At 40.2% G+C, this 16,269-nt stretch overlaps 1 protein-coding gene across 4 annotated transcripts in view; it reads right to left on the minus strand.

The window, feature by feature from the left end:
• Positions 1-16,269, minus strand: part of NCAPD3 (non-SMC condensin II complex subunit D3) — a 71,295-nt gene that overhangs the window by 50,528 nt on the left and 4,498 nt on the right. For all 4 annotated transcript variants that reach the window (XM_008021583.3, XM_038004960.2, XM_038004959.2 and 1 more), the window contains 8 exons: positions 16,048-16,202; positions 11,823-11,985; positions 5,302-5,486; positions 4,350-4,514; positions 4,185-4,246; positions 3,904-3,991; positions 1,726-1,859; positions 48-120 (listed from right to left, as the gene is read on the minus strand). In XM_008021583.3, the coding sequence (XP_008019774.3) occupies positions 48-120; positions 1,726-1,859; positions 3,904-3,991; positions 4,185-4,246; positions 4,350-4,514; positions 5,302-5,486; positions 11,823-11,985; positions 16,048-16,202 (1,025 nt within the window). The remainder of the gene's footprint in view (positions 1-47; positions 121-1,725; positions 1,860-3,903; positions 3,992-4,184; positions 4,247-4,349; positions 4,515-5,301; positions 5,487-11,822; positions 11,986-16,047; positions 16,203-16,269) is intronic.

Consider the following 16,269-nt stretch of genomic DNA (forward strand, 5'->3'; position numbering starts at 1 on the left):
CACATGATATACTTCTATGTTATTAATATTACTAAGGCAAACGGTACCTTGGCACAGATGTGCTGCAGTAAGATACGGAGGACTGGGAATATACTCTCCTTTAACTCATCCACAAGGGAGCTTTTTAAAAGAAAAACACATCTACTGTTCACAATACAGTCAATGACTGTCCTCAAAAACCACTACTCCTATATTTAGAAATCCCAGTTATTAAAACACTCTACTCTCACACTATAAGAGTGGTTTCAGTAGAATAAAGAGTGAAGACATAAAATGGCATCGTAGAAAACTGTGAAGTAGTTCCCGTGCAGTTTTGAGAGCTGCTGCAGAGCAGCTAAGTCATCAGGAAAGAACAAAAATGCAATCTTCATACAATTCTTTTGACTACTTACTAAATTTCGTATTAAGATGTAAAACATATCCTTTTGGGATAAATATAAAAATTGACTAAGACACAGTGCCACCTCATGGTTGCTCAGTGAAATGCATTAGTAACACTGCTTCTCCAAACTTTAACCCAAGAAGAAAGTTCTTTTTTTTGGAGATGGAGTTTTCCTCGTTGCCCAGGCTGCAGCGCAATGGTGTGATCTTGGATCACTGCAACTTCCGCCCCCCGGGTTCAAGAGTTTCTCCTGCCTCAGCCTCCTAGGTAGCCGGGATTATAGGTGCCTGCCACCACACCCGGTTTCTGTATATCAACAGGGTTTCACCATGTTGGCCAGGCTGGTCTTCAACTCCTGACCTCAGGTGATCCGCCTGCCTTGGCCTCCCAAAGTGCCAGGATTACAGGCATGAGCCACCGCCCCCGGCCTCAAGAAGAAATTTCTACAATGCCCAGACTTGATCCACTTTTAGTGATGTTTATCTGTAACATTACATGAAGACTATTGAGACTGGTGTATGAGAAACTCTCGTGGAAAAAACAAAATGACAGTGTTTTCACTTAAAACATTTTAGTTACTTAACGTTTTAAAAAGTCCTTAGTGAGAGACATTTGCTCAGTCACAAGATGACATCATCCACACCCCATGTCTCCAACTAAACTGCATGCTGTGCACACCTAAGGATGCACACACTTGCACATATGTACGTCTTGGCACCACCTCCATGCTGCACGCCAAAAATTAGTGAAGGAGGGAAAGAAAAGCCAATGACACAGCAAACATGTCCTTGCCAATGAAACTAAGGCATGAGAGTTTTTAAGTGAAGCTGAGTGATCCAAGAGGGGAAAAGCAGTCTAATGATTATTGCTATGGAGGTAAGAAGCAACTCAACCCTTTCCTTCAAGTCATTTCTATAGGGGGAAAGGAACAGAAAAGTGCAAAGAAACAAGAAAAAAGTGGCAAAGAACAAAAGCAAAGAGCTACAACACAGAGAGCAACAGAAAAGGGAAAGAGGCGGACTGGCTGCAGTAAAGCAGACAAGGGAAAGGAGGAGAGGCCACTATCCTCTCTCTGAAGCTGACCCACAGATTGAGTGCAAACAAGCTGGAGGCTGGCTCCGGCCGGTGCTCTGCAGATTCCTATCTAACAGTGTCCCAGCTAGGAGCCTACCAACAGAGACCCAGACACATAAAGCACATTAGCTACGAAGTGCTTGGTTTTCACCCCCAAAACCACCATCAGGCCGGAAATTTTAACTCTACATGTATCAGAAATCTCAGTGCAGGGCCCAGAGTACTGAGGGAGACTGACAGGGCAAAAATTCACAATTTGTGTGCTTCACCTGATAAACTGGACCGCCTGGTTTCTACAATTGATGACTTGGGAGGTAATAGCAAGGGGGGCACGATGGGATCCTTCACCAACTTCTAACATTAATATTACACTGAGCATTTGATGGAAAACACAACTGATAACCTAGAATAGAAAAGAAAATTCAATTTAAGATCGGATAGAGAACGCAAGGGTCCCAAACATAGTGATGCAGACTGTAGTAAACCATTTCAAGCCATCTGAAGGTAGGTCAGGTTGGCATAATTGCTGGCTGCACACTGGGGATATATTTCTTAAACAATGAGCAGGTATACAATAAATGCACAATGTAAACAGTGTGAAAGAATGGCTGACAGATAATACGCCTGATAAAAACAATACCTAGTCTCTCTCCCCACCCACTGCATATCATAACCCAGAATTTAGGACAAATAGGGAATTAACTGTCATTTACAAATGGCAAAGAATGCTACTAATGTTCCTCTATTTAAAAGGGAAAAGAATTGATACTTTACAGCTGCTTTTTGCCTCCAGTTTACAAAGCACCTTCCAACATATCATCTCATGTAACACAGTCACTAATTAATTTATCCATCCAATAAATAAAACATTTACTGAAAACCAAGTAAGTGGTAGGTATTGCATTAAGCACTTTCACCTACATAGCTAGATTTTACTATATATATATATATATATGAAATATACATTTAATTTTAAACCTTACAACAATTCCATGAGGTAAGCAGGACATGTATAATTTCTACTTCACAGATAATTTAAAAAAGCTCCAAAGGTGAGCTGTCCAAGATCAAATAATTAAAGATAAGGCTAAAACCAAGACTGCCTGACATCAAGTCAATACTTTCACAATTAAAAAACAAATACTGGCTGGGCATGGTGGCTCATGCCTGTAATTCCAGCACTTTGGGAAACTGAGGTGGGTGGATCACGAGGTCAAGAGATCAAGACCATCCTGGCCAACATGGTGAAACCCCGTCTCTAAAAACACAAAAATTAGCTGGGCGTGGTGGTGCGCACCCGGGAGGCAGAGGCTCCAGTGAGCCGAGGCCATGCCACTGCACTCCAGCCTGGCGACAGAGCGAGACTACGTCCCAAAAAAAAAAAAAAAAAAAACATCTTTAGAGACACGGTAGACCTAAAGGGATGAATTTTCCCATCTATTTTATTGTTTAAAATATTTAAAAGGGCATGGGAATTAAAAACATTACTACAAATGTTACCACATTCATATTTCAAGCACACAGAAGTGATAAAGATATAAAACTTATAAAACACCAAATGTTTCTAAACAACAGGCATTGTGCTTGGCATGTGACACGCTCAACTTCATTTAATTCTGTGACAAATCTATAAGGAAGGTAAGACTTTGGTACTTTTTGTCCAGAAGTGAAATCTGACACTTTAGCAAGGTTGAACGACTCATTCCAGGACCCCCAGCTAGTAAGTGGTGGAGTCAGAATTCAACACAGACAGGCAGAGGCCCAAGTCTCCCCCAAAACATCTTCTGAACCACGTTATCGCCTCTGCAAGTTAACTGTGTCACAGATACCAAAAGCCACCTGACCTCGGTCCACCACATTTTTTGCAAAATCTTATTGTTTTATTTAAGACGTCTAAGTTTAGTAACACCATAATGCACAACTAACTCTAACTCCAAAGTTTACAGTAGTGATAATATTGAGGTAACTTGAGGCAAAACCCAGTTATCAATGCTAACCAGGGATGACAACCTACAAAATTTCTGTAGAATATCCACAAAAATAATACAACTACTAATAGAAATACTGAAGCACACATGAATTGCCAAGGGAAACTGGAAAATTCTGACTATTCCACTTTTCAAAATGATTTGGGAAATATTCCTATAGAAGTAACTGTTCAGTAGCTTATCTGTTCCTCCTATTTTATTCACAGCAGAACCATTTTTTCTAACTGGAGCCTAACAATAATTTGCTGCAGCCACCAAGTATTCTGATATAAACTTGGCAATAAAGAACAGAGAGCAAATAGAAATAGTGATATTTTTTTATTATGCAAATAATATGTCATGAAAAAGAGCTAGTAAATTGAAATGGCATTATATCAAATGCTTTTAATATATTTCCATCATATGATTGGTGTGCCTTCGATTCAACTAGTAACCAAATTAGGTTCTCATCTCCTTTACCTTATCTCCTTCTCCATGAATGGGAGAGCACAGCAAATACAATCCATAATAAGCCAGTTCTGGTATGTATTTTGCTTGGTTAAGGTCTCTAAAGAAAAAAGACAAAATCTTCGTTAATGGAAATGATTTTACTTGGAATATGTCTTAGTCCTACAAGCCATGTTTAAATGAATAAATTATACCTGTGTGCCAATCAGGATAAAATGGCGTTTCCATTTCTGCTGGAGCAAAAATTAGTATACTATACTTAAATTGTAGCACTGGAAGATTTAATGGCTCACCTGGCTTGTGTAACATGATATTCATGAAGAACTGGCTCAAAATTAGTTAATGAAACAAAGACCTAGAAAACAGATATGAAGAAAAGGCCTGATTTTTTCTGCTCATTATTAGCCATAGTCTATATCCTTTGAAGTTGCCCTAAGGTTCCTGGAATTTTCACTTACCTCTATACAATTCTGTACACATTGTGGCTTTTCTTTCAAGGAAAACTTTGGCAGAAGCCTTAAAAAATTCTTTAAAAGGTGAAAGATGGCACTTCGAATTTGAGAAAGGTCCTGGGCAGAAAAACAAATGTTCTCATCTTCTTGTTCTTCTATAATTTCATCCATCTAGATGATGAAGAAACGTACAGGTGACTGTAATAAATGCCAAACACTTTGTCCCATGGTTTTCAATTTACCCAAACCAAGTCCAGATAAACTCCAGGCAGGAGCTAACGTTGAGGTGACATGACTTTGACCAGGTGGCATGACTGTCCTAGGTCTCCTTGGCCACAACAGTAAATCACTGGACTAGATGACCGCTAGAGTAGTTTCTAGTTTTGTGTCAATGAGGAATCCTATTTTTCAGAATTTCTGCTGTCTATGAACTTCCATCATCCTACAGTGTCGCATAAGAATATGGAATCAGGCTGGGTGTTGTGGCTCATGCCTGTAACCCCAGCGGGAGGCCAAGGTGAGCAGATCACTTGAGGCCAGGAGTTCGAGACCAGCCTGGCCAACATGGTGAAACCCCATCTCTCAAAAAAAAAAAATGCAAAAATTGGCTGGGTGTGGTGGCACACACCTGTAGCCCTAGCTACTTGGGAGGCTGCAGCAGGAGAATCACTTGAACCCGTGAAGCGGAGGTTGCAGTGAGCTGAGACTGCACCACTGCACTCCAACCTGGGTGACACAGCAAGACTCTGTCTCAAAAAGAAAAAGAAAAAAAAAAGAAAGAAAGAAAGAAAAATTATATGAATCCCAAGAGACAATGCAGTATTGGATAGCTTATGATGGTTTAGGACTATCTGCCTGTTATCATGATGCCTGAAACCATATTTACTATAAAGTCAATCCTTAAATAAGCCAAATCGTGTGTTGGTATATATGTTTTATTACTCAACTTACTTCTTACCTCAATATCTTCTTTCCTGGGAGGCTTTCCCCTTTTTCTATGCCTGCCGGGATTAGCCTGAGAGCTCCTAGGCTGTTCTTTCTTTCTTTTCCGATTCAAGTTAGATTCCTGAGGCCAGCTCTTCTTTAGAGTCTGAATGCATTTGTCAAACATCACTGGGTGGAATACTTGATTGGCTACACTGCCTATTCATAAAGAATAAAGAGTAAGCAGGTTAGATTTAATTGTCTTGAAATGTCTACAACAACAGACGAAAAGTTACAAAGCAAAACACAGGCTTTTCATGACTGTGAATAACAATGAACCTGTAGCAAGAGTACCATTTCCAACGTCAGCCTTAGTAGAGGAGCAACAGCGCTGCATCAGAGATAAATAACAAGATTTCCGCATCTGGTCAGGACAGAGTAATTGGCTTTACACTTGTTAACAACTAGAAAACTGGGCAACAATTTATAAAATAACCATTTTAAGACACTGGACACGAGGCAGCATAAGAAGGGCAATCTCTGAAAAAAGGGAAACAAAGAGGTAAACCCTAAAGTTGCCCCAGTATTGTATCCAGAGGCAATTTCCGGACAACAGCCGATAAATGGTAAATCCACACAAGTTATAATCGTCTTACTATGTTGAAAAAGCAGAGTCAGAAACACAGGGTAGATGGAATTTATAGAACAGAAGAACTTACACAGAAAGAGTTCTAAGAATCTGCCCAGGGCTGAACATAAGCTATGCATGCACAGGGTAAAATTCTAAGACAGAGAGCAAAGAAGTATTTCCAAGGAGCAAGAAGATGAATTATTTTCACAACTCACACAAGGCTCAGATACATTTGAGTTGTGGCCAGCCAGAGTGGAGTGACCTTGTTAAGCACCTAGAGCATTCAGTAGAGACCTCAGAACAAACACACCTTAACAGTAGGGCTAAACCAGATGTAGTGTAAAGGCTACTTTATATCTGCCCTAATAAAGCTTTAAAACAAGCCTCAAAAGGATCCAGTTAATCCACCAATAGCTGCCTATCAAAACATACTTCAATAGTATTTAAAGGAAAACAACAAAATCCAGACACTCAACAACATTCCAAATGCCCAACATCTTGGCTGAGGGCAGTGGCTCACGCCTGTAATCCCAACACTTTGGGAGGCTGAGGTGGGTGGATCACTTGAGCCCAGGAGTTTGAGAGCAGTATGGGCAACACAGCAAAACCCTGTCTTTACAAAAAATACAGGGGGTAAAAAAACAACAAATGTCCAGCATCTGGTAAAAAAATTATGGGGAATGCTAAGAAGCAGGAAAATGTGCCCCATAGGAAAAATCAGTCAATAAAAGCAGCCCAGGAAATGACAGAGATAATGAAACCAGCTGATAACAACCTTAAAGCAGCTCAATAATTAAAACATTATCATGAGAAATGAAAAAAAAAAAAAATTTAAAGAAGCAAATAGAAGTTTCTTGATCTGAAAAAGAAACATTCACTAGATGGGCTTAATCGTGGCTTGGTTATTACTGACACAAAGGTAAGTGAACTTGAAGATACAGCAGGAGCATAGAAACCAAAAAGCTAATAAAGACTCAGTGACCCACGGGAGAACATCATGCAGTCTAACACAGGAGTCGCTGAAGTCCCAAAAAAGGGGAAGGAAGACATTTGAAGAAAGAGTCACTGAAAAATTTCCAAGTTTGTTGAAACTATTAAGTCCACAGATCCAAGAAACTCAATGAACTCAATCGCAATAAGCACAGAGGAAATCACAACAAAGCATAGATAATCCAACCAAAAAGCAAAACAAAGTTAACTCAGAATTTTATATTCAGCAAAAAGATTCTTGAAGGTGAAATAAATACAATCAAAATCTGATAGGGTTTATGGCTTGCAGACCTGCACTAAAAGAAATGTTTAAAAATAAACAGTTCTTCAGGCTGAAGGAAAATTATATGAGATTAATCTTTCAAATATAAAAGCTGTTTATCTTGTTTCTAAAAAATTCCATAAAAGACAGTTAAAGAAGTATTAATGAAATGCAGGCTTTATAATATGTAGAAAAAATAACATACAAAGAACAGGAGAGGAGAAAGGAAAATATGCTTTGTTTTGGTGGTTGTTGTGTGTGTGCATGTGTGTGTGATGGAGTCTCGCTCTGCTGCCCAGGCTGGAGTGCAGTGGTGTGGATCTCAGCTCACTGCAACCTCTACCACCCAGGTTCAAGCGGTTCTCCTGCCTCAGCCTCCTAAGTAACACACGTTACCACATTGGGCTAATTGTTGTATTTTTTTTTCTCTTTTTTTGTAGAGATGGGTTTCACCACGTTGGCCAGGTTGGTCTAGAACTCCTGACATCAAGCAATCTGCCCACAGCAGCCTCCCAAAGTGCTGGGATTACAGGCATGAGCCACCTCGCCCAACCTAGGAAAATACACTGTTTTAAGGTTGTTCTTACATCATATATAAATTGGGAGAATATTATCTGAAGATAAAATGTGAGAAGTGCCTACTGCATACACAAAGCAAGCACACAAAACATACGCACACATGCAAAAGAGTATAGCTAATACACCAAAAAGAGACAAGGGATACTAAATTCCAAAACTAGGCAGAGGAAAAAATTGAGCCAAAAACAGATTTAAAAAAATAGAAAATAAATAGAAAAATGGCAGAAACCCAACTATATTGACAATTACTCTAAATGTAATCAGCTAAACAATTTAAACATTCTGATATAAAAGCAAACATTGTCAGAAAGAAGCATGACCAAATGAGCTGAGATTTCACCATGTTGGCCAGGCTGGTCTTAAATGCCTGCCTGACCTCAAGTGATCCGCCCGCCTCGGCCTCCCAAAGTGTGGGATTACAGGTGTGAGCCACCGTGTGTGGCCCCGTCTCTTAAAAAAAAAAAAATGAAAGAAAGAAAAAGAAAAACCATGACCACATGACAGGCAGTCTACAAGAAAACCTTTAAATATAAACATATGGATAGGTTACAAATAAAAGCACGAGAAATGATGTACCAACCAAGGATAAATCTTAATATCACTATAGTGGCTATCTTAATATTAGACAAACTAGACTTCAAGACAAGGAATACAACCAGACAAACAAGGATATAACATAATACTAAAAGGACCAATCTATCAGGAAGACATGACAATCATAAATACATCCATATCTGTCAGACTTTCACAATATCTTAAGTTAAAAGAATTGAGAGGAGAAATAGATAAACTGATAATTATTCTTAGAGATTCCAACATTCCTCTCTCAATAACAGATAGAACAAATAAGCAGAACATCAGGAAGCATATATAACCCTTGAATAACACTTGCAACCAACTAACATTTACAGAATACTAGACCTGACATTTACAGAATACTAGATCCAACAAAGGCAAGGTATGCATTCTGTTAAAAGTGCAAAAAGAAGATTCACCAAATTAGACTCTAGGTCCATTAAAAAAAAAAAGGCACAAATAAATAATTTAAAAGTATCATAATCATATAATATTCTCTGATCCCACCAATTAAAAATCAATTACGGTAAGATTTCAGTAAAGTTCAAATATTTGGAAAATAAACTCAATTTACTAAACAACTCAGAGATGTAAGAAATGACAAGAAAAATTACAAAATCATTTTGACCTGCACAGCAGTAAAAACATATCATCAAAATTTGTGGGATGCAGATGAAACTGTACTTAGAGGGACATTTATAGTATTAAATGCTTGTATGAGAGACAAAGAAATGTACGTGAGAACAAAGATCTAAGCATCTACCTTAAAAAGTCAGAATAAGAGCAAATTAAACCCAAAGTAAGAAGAAAGGAAATCATAGCCATAAGACCAGAAACCAATGAAACAAGAAAGGGACAAACAACAGAATTCAATTAATGACATCAAAAGGGGGTTCTCCAAAGTGAACAGTAAAATGAATAAATCTCGATCTAGATTGATCAAGAAAAAATAAAATACAAATCACCAACATCAGGCATGAGAGGAGATCACCAGAAATTCGACAAACATAAACCTCTTTCAAAAAACTCCAGGCCCAGATGACTTCACTAGTGGGTTCTACCAAACATCTGAGGAAAAAAGAAAACTCAAAATCTGCCAAAATACAGAAGAGAAGAGAATACTATGTAACTTATTCTATGAGAATGGTATTACCAAGATACCGATTCCCAAACCAGACAAAAATATATCAAAAAAAGAATATCCCTTATAAATACAGACAGAAAAACCTTCAACAAAATATTAGCAAACACTCTGACAACATATAAACATCGTGACCAAGGTCATACAAAATTGGTTTAATATGTGAAAATCAATCAATGTAATATACTATATTAGAATAAAAAAAAAAACCACATGATCACTTCACAAGTGCAGAAAAGCAAATGACAAAATCCAACAGCCTTTCATAATGAAACACTCAGTAAAACAGGAATAATAACTTAACAAAGGCCATCCTGAGAAACCCACAGATAACATCATATCTAAAGGCAAGACTGGATGCTTTCCCCTTAAGATCAGGAAGAGACAAGGATCCCCACGCTCCCCTTCTATTCAACATTGTACTGGAGGTTCTAGGCAGGGCAAATAAGTAAGAAAAATAAATAGAAAGAACCCAGACTAGAAAGAAAGAAGTAAACCTGTGTCTATTCACGGATGACGTGATCTTACACAAAGAAAACCCTGTTGGAACCAACAGATGAGTTTCGCAAGGTTCTAGGATACAAGATATCAAAATCAATTTTGCTTCTACACGCTACTAATAAAACAATCCAAAATAAAATTAAGAGAACAATTTCATTTACACTAGCACTGAAAATAATACTTAAGAATAAATTTTAAAGAGGAGATGCAAGAGTTGCGCCCCGAAAATTACAGAGCATTATTGAAACAAATTAAAGAAGATCTACAATAAATGGAAAGACATCCTACAGCCAGAGATTAGAAGACCTAACATTGTTAAATTGGTAATACTTCACAAACTCATCCACAGTTTCAACGCAATCCCTGTCAAAACCGCAGCTGGCTTTTTTGTTGTTGCAAAAATTCACATGCAGATCCTAAAATTCACATGGAAATGCAAGGGAGGCAGAACAACCAAAATGATCTTGAAAAAGAAGAATATACTGTGATCGAATATTAAGTATTGACAGCATCTCAATCATAAACCCAAAACATTTAAAAACAGAACTGCAAGAATACGGCTTGCTGGAAAGCTGCAAGTGGCCCACACAATTAGTAACAGCCACCTCTTCGCTCTGGCATAAATCTCAATCTTAATCAGAAGAAACTGCATCTGGCAAGGTGAGAGTGAAACTGGGTTTCTAAAACACTACTTTTTTGAGAAAGGGCCTGGTTACAACTGAGACACTGCTTAGCAACAAAATCCTTTAGGAACTTACTCATTTCCAAAGTCATTATGGGAGCATTAACAATAACACAAACCAATGTTTAAGGCTTTAAATATAACACCTTTTTGCCCATTCCCACATCATATGGAATACACCCTGAGCATTAATTACAAATGCTAATACAAACAAAGAGAAGCAGCAAGGTGGCTGATCTTGTCATTTTCTTTTCCATATAAACTTCGGGTTATTCAACTCAATCTCTACGTTCCACTCTCTCTCACCTTGGGTTTGGAGTAGGGAAGAGAATGGATTTCACCGTCATAGGAGGAAAGGCCTCCTCAGTGCTCTGACAATAAAGTAAAACAGTGCTCGAAAACAGACTCCTGGTCAGTGCCCTCCTTCACGTATTACTAGCTGCTTTCCTGCCGTCTTGATTAGAATGGTTTTAACCTATTTTTCTTTTTTCTTTTTTTTTTCTTTTTTTTTGAGACAGAGTCTTGCTCTGCCGCCCAGGCTGGAGTGCGGTGGCACGAACTCGGCTCACTGCAAGCTCCGCCTCCCGGGTTCACGCCATTCTCCTGCCTCAGCCTCCCAAGTAGCTGGGACTACAGGCGCCGCCACATCGCCCGGCTAGTTTTTTGTATTTTTAGTAGAGACGGGGTTTCACCGTGTTAGCCAGGATGGTCTCGATCTCCTGACCTCGTGATCCGCATGTCTCGGCCTCCCAAAGTGCTGGGATTACAGGCTTGAGCCACCGCGCCCGGCCTAACCTATTTTTCAACACCAACATCGGAGAGGTAAAAACAATGACTCCTCACAGCAGTATTTCTCAGTCTAGACAAGGAATCATGAGGAGAAAGGGCAGTATCAGAACTGTAGACGGCGATGGCGGGCGGCGGGCGGGCGCGGAGCTCTCGCGGTGCTCCTCAGATTATTTTTATTCGTTTATAAATAACAATTTTGGATGTAAAAAAAAAAGGGGGAAGGTTTTTCAAAGACCTACAACATGCCATGTACTTTACAGACTTGCTCCTCAGAACAACTCTCTGCCATGGGTTAGCACTGCCCCATTTATAAGTGAAGAAACAATAAACAAAGTGTAAGAATTGAAAACTGTAGAAAGAAAACAGTGACAGAAGATTTATCCTATCATATCGGGTCTACATACCTGGTACTTCTAGCAGCAAAAAGTAAAGCCCAGCGGCGTGAAGGCCATATTCTCGATACCGTACACTGACATTCGTCTTATGAACTATTTGAACAAAATGATAGAACAATGCCACCAGTGTACTATGGGAAACGTTGTTCTCAATGAAGAAGGTCCAGACACTCTGTGGGGAGAGGGCAAATCACAAAAGCCAGTCATCAGAGAAATGGAAACATCAATTACTTGATTTTTGTAAGTTCTTGGTGCCTTACAAAAAGAGGAATAGACTAGCCTGGTTCCTATTGCTAAATGTTTACCATCTTCAAAGGGACTGAAACAAAATATCAAAATTAAAAATATATTATCCAAAATTACAAAGATAAATATGCATATAACATATTTAAATAATAGGCCGGGCGCGGTGGCTCACGCCTGTAATCCCAGCACTTTGGGAGGCCGAGGCGGGCGGATCACAAGGTCAGGAGATCGAGATCATGGTGAAACCCCGTCTCTACTAAAAATAGAAAAAATTAGCCGGGCGCAGTGGCGGCGCCTGTAGTCCCAGCTACTCGGGAGGCTGAGGCAGGAGAATGGCGTAAACCCGGGAGGCGGAGCTTGCAGTGAGCCGAGATTGCGCCACTGCACTCCAGCCTGGGCGAGAGAGCGAGACTCCGTCTCAAAAAAAAAAAAAAAAAAAAAAAACATATTTAAATAATTAAACTTTCAAAAGAATTTTTGGTTAAGTTTGTAGCATATATACTTCAGAAATTACAGTTTAAAACTACACTAACACTTTTGGGACACCATATATTAGTGATTATTCAGAAAAGTTAATCCCTCTATATTAAAAGGAACTCAAATCCGTTTACCAATAATCACTAACTGAGGAAATCAGAGCCTTTTATTTAAATTTAAATGTTCCACATATTGCAGGCAATGGGAGCAGGAAATGAAAGAGATCTCGGAAATAGCCCAGGTAAAGGAGATACACCCTAGGAAAGAAACTACAATTTTACTAATTCTATCATCATTCCATGTCTTCTACTAAACACATGAAGAAGAAATGGGTTATTTTAATAACCTAAACATAGGAACTAAATATGGTTTATCCTTGAGTACCATAACAAAAAAAGGCCCACAAAATTCATGTGAGCAGAGCACTCTCTTTTCCTTAACTAAAAAACCTGTGGGAGAAATCATCTCCACGGGGCACAATGGCTCATGCCTGTAATCCCAGCACTTTGAGAGGCCAGGGTAGGAGGATTGCTTGAGCCCAGGAGTTTGAGACCAGCCAGGGCAACAAAGAAAGACCTTGTATCCACAAAAAATAAAAAATTAGCTGGGCATGGTGGCACACACCTGTAGTCCCAGCTACTCAGGAGGGTGAGGTGGGAGGCTTGTTTGAGCCCAATAAGTTGAGGCTGCAGTAAGCTGTAACTGTGCCACTGCATTCCAGCCTGGGTGACACAGCAAGACCCTGGTTTCAAAAAAAAAAAAAGGAAAAGAGAAATCATCTCCTGCCTTCACGTCCTCATTCCTAATGCCACCTGCACCTCCACTTCACTCACCAGGCTGATCCACGACCCTAAACCCTCTGCTCGCCAGAGCTCTGTGTATGGGGTCACCTTGGCCTCATGTGATCCCACGGCTGCTGTCTAGTCTGGGCGTCAGTGGCCCTCCACTCCCTACACTTGACTGCTCCTCCGCAGACCCCTTCCAATCAGCTCTCCATTTCTGTCCTGCCTTCTGCTCCCCCTCGGTGATCTCATGCATCACTGTGCCTCAACCCATACCTCCATTAAAGAACTCTCCTCTCTCTCCTGGTCTCACATTTCTACTACCTGTTTAACTTCCCAAGGATCTCCTCACAGAATCTCAAGTTCAGAAGTCTAAACAGAACTGTTTCTCCATCTGACCTTGCTCTTTTTCCCTCATTCCCCACCTTGGTTAACAGTGTCATCATCTTCCTAGTTTTGAAACCCTGGGGATCACTGACTTCTTTCTTTTTGTAACTCCCTATGCCCAGTCAGTTTAGCACTTCACACCATGTCTTTAAGATATCTTACAAAGGCTTCCTAGTTGACAAGGCCCTATTAATTCTACCTCCAAAATGTCCCTAGTTTTTAGTCTTCTTTTCCAGTTCCCAAAATCGTAACTCTGGACCATGCCATTACTACTACTAACACCTGGATCACCAATACAGTCTCCCAAGGGCTCTCCCTGCACACAATTTTTTCCCACTTCAGTCCACCTACTGTCAAGAACATCTGCTTAAAACAGATCTATTCATGTTACCTATCTATTGCTCACTGTAACCTCTTTCACACAGGGCTGCTTGTGAGGATTAAATGAGTTAATCCATGCAGGAAGCTTAGAACAAAACCTCATACACACTCTACCAAATATGTTCAGACTCCACTGCTGAACCTCACGTAAAGCTACCCATGACCTACCCTTACTCTACCTTACTGTCCCATCCCACCACACACCTTTTCTGTATGCCTCTTGACAATTCCTGCGTGTTCCCATTGGGTGGCTCCTTCACTAGGACTGCCTTACAACCCAAGCTTCTGCTAGTCATCTGTGAAGATTCACTGCTGGCCACTTTCTTTCTGGAACCTTCCCAACTCTACCATGCTCCCTTTTTCACACCCTATGCAACAAATCTGCACCTCTCTTGGAGCATTTTTCACAGTGTGGTTCGTAGAATATTTCCAGGTGCCCTAATGCCCAGTGGCACTGCACTCTCCACCCCCTGCAGCTGCATGTGCTGCTGGACCTAATTTGGTTAGTGTTCAAACGTCCACTCTTCCTCCCTGAGGTCCCTGGGGGGGACTTCAACCTAGGGAGATTGTTTCTTAATCCCTACTGTCAACTCAGGTACTTAAGGCAGTGCTTAGCGTTATGCTGAAGGAATGTTTAATTAGATGATTTAATTTTGTGATGTGAAACTTGGAAGTGAAATTCTTTTTGTCCATTTAAATGTTTCAGAGATGTTAATATCCAATTAGCTTTTGTTCTGTTTCCCAACCCTTTGGTTTTTTTGAAAACTAACAACCTAAATAATAATTTATATTTCTATGTACTGGATATAACTCAGTATTTACAGGAACTTTTTGGACAAACCTGTTAATTCAACTAGTCATTTCTCAGTTTAGTAATACCAGATTTTCTTTTTTTTTGAGACAGAGTCTTGCTCTGGCGTCCAGGCTGGAGTGCAGTGGCGTGATCTTGGCTCACTGCAACCTCCGCCTCCTAGGTTCAAGCAATTCTTTGCCTCAGCCTCCCAAGTAGCTGGGATTACAGACGCACGCCACCACTACCGGCTAATTTTTGTATTTTTAGTAGAGATGGGGTTTCACCATCTTGGTTAGGCTGGTCTTGAATTCCTGACCTCGTGATCCACCTGCCTCAGCCTCCCAAAGTGTTAGGATTACAGGCGTGAGCCACTGTGCCTGGCCGCAGATTTTCTTAAAGTTAAGGTTAAGGGCATGTCTGAATTATTATTTGCATTTTCCTTGATCTAGTTTTCTTGTTTTTGCCTTTATATTTTTCCTTTTTTTTTCTTCTGAGGTGGGGTTTTGCCATGTTGCCCAGGCTAGTCTCAACCTGAGCTCAAACAATTGGCCAGCCTCAGCCCCTCAAAGTGCTGCGATTAGACGTAAGCCACCACACCTGGCCTTATACTTTTCCTTTAATTTGCTATTGTAGCCAGGCGCGGTGGCTCAAGCCTGTAATCCCAGCACTTTGGGAGGCCGAGATGGGCGGATCACGAGGTCAGGAGATCGAGACCATCCTGGCTAACATGGTGAAACCCCGTCTCTACTAAAAATACAAAAAAACAACTAGCCGGGCGAGGTGGCGGGCGCCTGTAGTCCCAGCTACCCGGGAGGCTGAGGCAGGAGAATGGCGTAAACCCGGGAGGCGGAGCTTGCAGTGAGCTGAGATCAGGCCACTGCACTCCAGCCTGGGTGACAGGGCGAGACTTCGTCTCAAAAAAAAAAAAAAAAAAAAAATTTGCTATTGTAAAAAACGGTTGTGTCTTAAAAAAAAAAAATCAGACGAGTACCTTGAACCTTCTGGAGGAAAGTTCTTACGATATTCCAATACATTAACCACATTCTTTATGTTACTCATATTGTACTCCCTGTGAATTGTACACCAAGAAAGCTAAGTTTTAGATTATAATGACTTTCATCTTCTACTGCTAACACCAAAATTTGCTAGTTTGTTTTTATTTTTTTACCTCCATAGATCCATGTTCTCCAGTAGCAAAGGGTAAAAGGCTTTCATAGAGTTTTGTGAATGCATCCAATCCAGTCTCTATGATCTCTGCTTCTATGCTGGGATCCAAAGGTTCAGTCTCTGTGAAATCCAGTTCCCACACTGTGTCAACCCATTCTAGGGGAAAATGCAATGAAATTTGTAAGTACTCCGTAACAAGTAAAAAAACTAATCACTTTAGATT

This window comes from Chlorocebus sabaeus, chromosome 1 (genome assembly GCF_047675955.1).
Source record: "Chlorocebus sabaeus isolate Y175 chromosome 1, mChlSab1.0.hap1, whole genome shotgun sequence".
NCBI classification, from domain to species: domain Eukaryota; kingdom Metazoa; phylum Chordata; class Mammalia; order Primates; family Cercopithecidae; genus Chlorocebus; species Chlorocebus sabaeus.